We start from the raw sequence: 8,411 nt of genomic DNA, 5'->3' as shown, positions 1-8,411 counted from the left end.
TCTATTCTTCGATTGTCGGTTTTGACTATTTTAACGTTTGTGAGTTCGTTTTTTTGTTTTTAATCATTCAAACCTTTTGTAATCAGATTTATATGAACATGTTTATCATTTATATCTATTTTATCTACTGTTCATTGATTACGATTGGCTAAACCTCTTTGTTCTACCTTGGTTAGATGATTATTGTTCGGTTTTGATGAGTTGAGTGAATTGTTTGACCAATATGACTTGAATTGCTATTGAAAGTTTGGTTTAATGATGAATTAGGTTGTGTTTAGTTGCTGTGATTTTATTGGTTTTATCTCATAATCTCGTGCTTCGGTTAATTGAATTGGTTTTGATTGATAGTTGCATGTTCAATTCTTTGCTTTGTGTTTAGAGTTTGTTTGCGGTAGGTACAACCGTAGGGTTTTGTTGAGATTATTGATTGATATAATTCAGTGGTTAAGCACCTTATTAGAGACTGAGAGGTGATATGAAGTAAAGTCGTCTCATAGCTTTTGCTTATTAGGATTAGGATTGCGCGAAAGCGGGTTCGGTTCTTGCCGGGTTTGGGTTCGTGAGCGATTAGTTGGCCTAGTTTATGTTAAACCAAATTGTTCCTCTATCCATGGTTGCATAGTATTCGTTTCCATTAGGGTCGTGTGTCGGTGAGACCGAGAGGAGAGTCGGCATTAGAACACCTTAGTAGTCGTTTCCCGGTTTGTTCTTAAAATCAATTAAGTGTAAGTTAGGGTTTGTTAGTGAGACCGAGAGGTGATCTAGCTTTCTTGAGCGAACCTAGTTGTGTCATCCTTAAATACCGGTGTCGTGAGATCATTCAATCCATTAGCTTGTTAGACCTTCAATATGATTCTTACCTAGGTAGATGTTTTCTCCATTGTCTGTCACAAACGTTAAGTGTTTTCATTAACTTAAATTAATTAATTTAGTTAAAGTAATTTAGGTCAAGTAGTTTAATTATTAAACATAAAAATTTTAAATATTATTCTTAGGAAGGTCTTGTCTAGGGTTTAGTGATCATAGGCGTTCTCACGTGTCCTTGTGTTCGATACTCGGACTTCTTAGGTCTATACTACTTGTGATCGGTACACTTGTCGGTTGTGTGTGGATTCATTAGGAGTTTTGTTTTATAAATTTAAAGCTTAGTTGTGAGTTCCCTAGAAATAGCATTCGTTAAACACACATCAACCAGCAAATGTGGATGTATCCATTCTCCTTTTATTCAGATATAAAACTACTGAAAGTTGAGCCGACATAGCCTACATGTAACCACGCATATAGAAAACCCAAATATTCAGTTAACAAAGCATACATCATCATCAATCATATTATGATAACAGAGCATACATCATCATCATCAATGGCTTACGCTACATCTAACTTAATCAAAACACCAACAACACGCTACATCTAACATAATCAAACCCCCAACAACACAACAACTACACAAACAACTGATGAACATACCTTCGACACCTTCTGAAGCTTTTGACCAAAAAAGCAAGCAACACAACCCCCAATTCGAATTGAAGAACAAGGGAAAACAATTGATTAGCGTTGGTTGTTTCTTATACTAACCCGATTGGAATCAAAACATTTAATTCTATAGATTGTGTATCTCGATTTGATATCGCAGGGGATTTCGTGGCTAGATTATTGTTTAATTATTTGCTTAAAAATGCTATGATATTTGAGATGATTTGGTGCATCGATTCGTGTGTAGGCATAATTCAACTCACCGGATTGTATTTGTTGAAATTGGGTGGGATAGTTCGCGCCTCATTTGTTGTGTATAGGTTACAAAGTGAAACAAGGGATATTAAAACCAATTCCATTATAATAGTTACACTCATTTTACTAGTTTGCCCCCTCTATCAATTAAAATCTGTTACAAGTTCCTTTTATTTACTAATATGCCATCTTGTAACATCCACTATTGATCTTTCTCATCAATGGTTGTGATCTACTTCTCGCACTTCTCGTTACAAGAATACTTCTCGCAAGATCCATCCCCTATATATAATTAACCAATTTTGGTCAAACCCGAACTTAGAATTAACGAACGTGTACTGATATAGGACACGAGCTTTTGGACGTTTACCGAAATCAAAGTGAGTTTTTCCTCCAAAAAGCATATTGTATATATATATTCTTATTTATATATATGTTTTGAAAACGCATTATACTTTACAAATTGTCGTTATTGTGGGATGAATCAATTTTGTTAAATAACTATTAACCGAATTAGTAAGGGCACAAAAATGTTGGTAGATCTATCGAGGTGACGCCCCCCACTTCCATTCGCGTTGGGTTAAAAGTGGGAATATTTCGAGTATGGTACGTTTCGAGCTATCAAATTGGTAGTCATACACGCGTTGTACTCTTAGCTAGTTTACAACTAACGCTTTTTGTGCTTAAAGGTAAAATGCGGGTTTCGTTGTTGTGTTGTACCGTGTACAGATCGAAACTGTTGGAAGTATAATAGCCGTACACTATTATATTCATGTGTTTGTTTATATATAAATTGTCTGTATTTATATAATTGTTTTTCTCGGGAATAACTAACCAATATTCGTGTTGACCCAAATATTATTTAATCATGCTTTACAGGTAAATGACGGTTTCGCGAGAAGGAGCGGAAAGAGGCGTGGGTGTTTGAATAATGTTATGTATGGGACCGTATGGTAGTTTTTAATAATGAAAACTATGTAAGACTTTGATATTTAAATAAATATGTTTAATATTATATTAAACGTTGTGTTATTGTGATTGGCTAACGACAACTGTCACCGCCCAAAAATGTTTAATTGTAAGACTTCCGCTGACTTATCATTATGGGTTTTCGGGGTGTGACGGGGGGCAAAAGTGGAATCTTTTTCCAAAGTAGGTCCATTTTATGAATTTTCCCATAAAATTATTCGTTAGATTTTCGGTTTGTCATTACAATCCCACATCATTAAACTTACTGTTGCTAGTTCAAATGGAGGCCTACAATAATCGGTTTAATTAGTAATTCCAATACAAGAAATCGATCAATTGGTCTTTTAGTTCAAAATCGACTTTTATGTGTTTTGTATACTATTTAGTGGTAGTTTGTTTACAGCTATTGTCAATGTTGTTTGGTTTGGTTTTAGTTTTCTACTGCTTGGTTTGATTTACATAAAAACTGTCACCAATGGTGCGACCAATAGTTTATCGTAAGACTTATCAAAACCAAACTACAAACACCTTCTATCCAAGGGGTGAAAAGAATCTATCATACAAACATATCTAGTTAGGCTTAGCGCTAATGAGACATGTTGCACATGTTTGTCAAGGTAAAAAGATACTACATGTACATACATAAAACATATCTTTAAAGCGCACATATTTCTATTTTTGATGATATTATATAAGTTTCATGATAAGTAACCAATAAAGGCATCAAATTGTTGATCTTAAATGATACATTCTTCTCTTCCATAACATCAATTTCATCACAGTCTGAACTTTTACAGGAGTTAAATTAAGCAAACACTGATGATCATCTAATTTCTTATATACTTTTATTCATTTGAAAGAAGATGTACATCCAATTTGGAGCATTTTAACAAACACTCTGGTATTGTGCAATTTTATTTATAGTTCATAGTTTAGCATACTTCTTTAGATTTTGAGCAGCATCTTTGTTATTTTCCGGCACAGGCAAGTTGGTGATAAGAGTAACTCTTGATGATGATACAAGTGATCTGTTTTCTGAATCTGCAGGATCAGCCTTCCATAACCTAACCTCCCACACCTGCTCAAATCATCTTGTTCAAATTGCGCAGATTTACACCAAATTTACATGCATTTATGAAGAGTGCTGCTATACGTACACTACCTCATATATCATACGTGCAAAAATGGACAGAACTGGAGAGGAGTCAAGAGGGTCCACAAACCCCGGGCATGAGAATCTATTGGATTTTTATATATAAAATCTGAGTTTTTTCTAGAAAAAATATAATTATGATCCTCTAGTTTAGCCAGTGAAGAAGTGGACCTTATCATTGAACACCCCCTGATTAAGAAGTTCCAATTCCGCCATATGAAGTCATACAAGCCATATAATGCGGAAAACACTGTTGTCACGTTTGTCAGTTTCAGTAAACTTATCATACGTGCTAGTATAAAAACCTTTACTTAGGTTTATATGGGCATGCATAACACTTTCCACATCATATGAGTCGGATAAGGTTATACAGGTCGTATAACTTCTGCGAAACCCACAATTATCATACTTGTAGTTGTCGATTTCAGAAAATTTATATGGGTTGTATAAAAATTTTCACATATCATACTTGCTCGTATAAAAACCTTATTTTATTTTTATATGGGTATGTATCATCTTATGCCAGTAACATAAAATTTTCCACATATCATACGGACATGTAGAAAACTTTATGATATTTTTATAATAACGCTTTCCACATATCGTACGGGTCATACAAGTGGTGTCAGGTGTGTGAGTGACTATGTGTCAATATAACATTTTCCACATCCGCACCTGAATGGTTTTGCCGACGTGGACGGGAGTGGCCTCAGCGAAGACGAGATCCTCAAGCTCAGCCGCCACTCTCTTCCACCCGGACGCCATACTCGCCAACGCCTCCGCTATCAACGCCGCCGTGCAACAACTTAAACGGCTGTCAATTTCAAAATTCAAAATTCAAATTCTAACTCCAGATTAAAAATACTAATAATTACAAATAGCATCAGTATCTGGCAGGCCTTGTGAGTGACCGGAAGACGACCGGTGACTTTCTGTGGCGACAACTCATCGATCTGGAAGCCGATTGCGTGTAACGGAGCATCCAAAGTATCCGTCTTCAGATCCTTGCTGGATGAATCCATGGATTGGATTATTAATTGGTGGAATTAATAATAGTTTGTTTGTTTGTTTGTTTGTTTGTTGGTTGATGATTATATAATTGAAAGAGGAATACAGACAGACAGATAGATAGGGTAAGAGGTTAGGTATGAAGTGTGAAGTGGAATAACTTGAGAAAGGAACCTATTAGAAAAGACTCTCTGGAATATGAGGGGACGTGGATGGGAAAAAGAATGGCGGCCGGATTTTCAAACAAACAGGCGACGAAACAACAGCAACGGTAATATTACAACGTTTTTTGTTACTAACCTACCGGATGGAGTGTCAAACACGCAACTATGGAGGGCGTTCCAGACATATGGGGAGGTGGATGACGCATACGTGGCAAGGAAACGGGATACTAGGGGGAATTATTTTGGATTTGTAAGGTATGTTAATGTGAGGAATGTAGAAGAGGTGCTAAGAAATATGAACACCGTTATGATCGATCATGCAAAGTTAAACGTGTCGCTAGCAAAGTATAACAAAAATCATGAGAAGATTGAATATAGAGACGGACCGGACTTCTTGGTGGGCAGGAATACGAATAAATACGGTCCGAGGCCGGTACACCAACACATGCAGGCTGGAGTAAAGGAGGGTGTGTCCTTTAAAGATGTAGCTGCAGGTAATACCGGTATGAAGGAGTCGGCTAAAAAGTCATTAACACTGGTACAAAGAATCCCGTTGTACCCCGACCATTGCATGATGAGGGCTGTAATTGGGAAAGCAAAAGATATAAAAGCTTTTGGGATAATCAGACAGATGATGGTTCGTGGAGGATATAGCGAGAGCCCGGTGGGATATCTTGGGGGTTTGACATTCATGCTGGTGTTTAGGGACAAAGCAACAGCCGTCGGGTTCATTAACAGGAAGGACGAATTATGGGATAATGTATTCGAGGAGGTGATATTATGGACGGGTCAGGAGGTGGCGTTTGATAGATTGGCCTGGATAAAAATAATGGGTCTACCAATCCATTTGAGAGACGATAACACGTATAATAAGATTGGAGATCTGGTCGGGAACATTGTTGAAAAGTCGAAGTTCTCATGGATTAATACGGATAACTCAACTGGAGGATGCATTGTTCTGGTAAAATCGGCAAAAAGAGTAGAAGAGGAGATAGAAATATTATGGGAAGAAAATAAATATAAGGTATGGGTGATGGAGGAGGATGGTGACCATGTAAAGCAACTAATTCAACAATTGGTGTCGGATGATGATAAAGTGACAGAGAAAGATACTGTATTCTGTAATGACGAAGACAAGCTGGAGGACGGGGAGTTTGTGTCGGATGATAGTCGGCCGGAGAAGGAAACCGACGGTCGCAAGGAAGGTGGGAAGATGAAAAGTCCAGTGCGTGGGGAACAACTTTGGGCTGGGTCAGACATGGGAAACAACAGTCAATCATTTAATGATGTAATGGGCCTTGGGAGTAGTAATGAGGCCGGCTTCAATATGGGCTGTGGTGCTATGTCCAGTCCAGTTTTGGAGGAAAGACCAAGGAAGAGAAAACGTGGGCTACGGTCCTATTCGGGTGATTCGAATAAGACTTACCAGGGAGATAAAGACTGTAATGATCCAAATCTTACCGGTAGGGCTTTCCCAGATCTCAATATACCTTACCCTGTTGCTGATCTTAACCGTGAAGACATAGAAATGCAACAGAAGAGGGATGAGGATAGTAACTATGATGGACACGCATCCGATGGCGGTGCAGTAGCTGTGGATGGGGAAGCTGACATAGGGCTGATAACCGATAACCAGGAGAATAGAAGGAGTAAGTGTGATTTGGGGATGGGTTTACAGAGGAGGTTAGAAACACAGTGGAAATAGGGGAAATGGTTGGAATGGGGCTTAACAATTTTGTACAACTGGTAGGGGATATTGTTAAGGAAGATGGTGGGTTCAATGTATCCCAATGAATTTTATGGCGGTAAACTTACGGGGGGTTAGGGATTGCCGCAAGGCATCCTGGATCAAGGGTCTTAAGACAAGCCACGGGATTGATTTTATTGCTATCCAGGAGTCCAAATTGAACCATGGTACGTCCTTTAATTTTAATACTATGTGGGGTAGAACAGCCTTTGAGTATGAACAAGTCTTTGCGGAAGGTCGGTCCGGGGGGTTGGTAAGTATGTGGGATTCTTCGGTTTTTAGACGTACGGGTGAAATTAAAACAAGGCATTATTTAGTGATAATGGGTTCTATTGTTCCTGGTGGGGAGATGATTAATATTGTTAACGTATATGCACCAAATGACGCGGCTGCAAGAAGAAGTATGTGGGATGAATTGGTGGTCTTGAAAGAGTCAATGATGGGTTTGTGGTTGCTATTGGGGGACTTTAATGAGGTACGTAGTGAAAATGAAAGAAGGAACTCTGAGTTCAATCAGGCAAATGCAAGAAGATTTAACGAGTTTATCTTAACAGCGGGATTACATGAGTATAACATGGGGGGTTATAAATTCACATACATCTCGGATAATGGTGAGAAATTTAGCAAATTGGACAGATTTTTGGTATGCCAGGATTTCAAAGATAAATGGCCAGAAGAAGCTGTTACGGCTCTGAGTCGTCATATTACGGATCATTGCCCCATTGTTTTATCTACAACGACGTCGGATTATGGCCATGTTCCGTTCAGGTTCTTTGACTCGTGGTTTAAGCTCCCGGGTTTTGTTGAATTCGTCAATCTGAGCTGTGTTGAGTTTTCCTTCCAAGGTCCTATGGACCTTTGCCTGATCACAAAATTAAAATTCCTGAAAAATAGAATCACAGTATGGGTTAAAAGGAAGAAGATGGAGTTGGAAGGAGACTATTGATACCGAAAACAGGTTGTGGGAAAACTGGAAATGGTGGCTGAACAAAGAAACTTAACAGAAGATGAAAGCAAAATCAGGGAGGAATATAAAGTACTAATGATGGAGTACGAGCAAACTAGTGTAATGGACCTGAAACAAAAAGCGAGGGTTAAATGGGCGATTGATGGAGATGAAAATTCATCATTCTTTCATGGAGTGATCAATGCTAACACTTCGTGTAAAAGAATTCATGGGATTATGGTGGATGGGGAATGGTGCTCAAATCCTACAATTATAAAAGATCAGGCGGCTACATTTTTTGAAGGTAAGTTCGAGGAACCATTATATGAAAGGCCGGAGCTTAGATGTCCGGACATTCCTAAACTATCCAACTTGGAGGCGGAGTCCCTAGTGGTCCCATTTACACCATTAGAGATAAAAAATGCGGTATGGGATTGTGCGGGTGATAAGGCACCGGGGCCGGATGGATTTAATTTTGCTTTTATCAAGAAGTTCTGGTCTTGCTTGGAGAAGGATTTCGTGGCTCTAATAGAGGAGTTCTATTCTAAGGCGGAGATTCACCCGGGTGTGGCTGCCTCTTTCATTGCACTCATTCCTAAGGTGAAGGACCCATTACTATTTTCTGATTTTAGACCGATCAGCCTCATCGGATGTATTAACAAAGTCATTTCAAAAGTGTTGGCGGCTAGA

The 8,411-nt window shown here is 38.5% G+C and overlaps 1 protein-coding gene and 1 pseudogene across 2 annotated transcripts; one reads left to right on the top strand and one right to left on the bottom strand.

Annotated features, from left to right (window-relative positions):
- Positions 1-3,443: 3,443 nt before the first annotated feature.
- Positions 3,444-4,889, bottom strand: LOC143596540 (1,4-dihydroxy-2-naphthoyl-CoA thioesterase 1-like; annotated as a pseudogene). The gene is made up of 3 exons (XR_013146727.1): positions 4,732-4,889; positions 4,532-4,670; positions 3,444-3,781 (listed from the first exon to the last, which is right to left on the bottom strand). The product of XR_013146727.1 is annotated as a 1,4-dihydroxy-2-naphthoyl-CoA thioesterase 1-like (transcript).
- Positions 4,890-7,097: 2,208 nt separating this feature from the next.
- LOC143596536 (uncharacterized) lies at positions 7,098-7,721 on the top strand. Its single transcript, XM_077075291.1, has one exon. It carries the CDS (start codon positions 7,098-7,100, stop codon positions 7,719-7,721), a length of 624 nt encoding a protein of 207 aa, XP_076931406.1.
- Positions 7,722-8,411: the final 690 nt, after the last annotated feature.

Source organism: Bidens hawaiensis, unplaced genomic scaffold (genome assembly GCF_021521415.1).
Source record: "Bidens hawaiensis isolate Kalapana, Puna unplaced genomic scaffold, B.hawaiensis_p1.1 tig00046678_1, whole genome shotgun sequence".
NCBI classification, from domain to species: Eukaryota; Viridiplantae; Streptophyta; class Magnoliopsida; order Asterales; family Asteraceae; genus Bidens; species Bidens hawaiensis.
The sequence above is the reverse complement of the archived record's forward strand: the minus strand, read 5'-3'. Positions and strand labels throughout refer to the sequence as shown.

Coding starts and splice junctions, on each gene's coding strand:
- LOC143596536 (XM_077075291.1), top strand. CDS start 7,098: ATGGGTTCTATTGTTCCTGGTGGGGAGATGATTAATATTGTTAACGTA.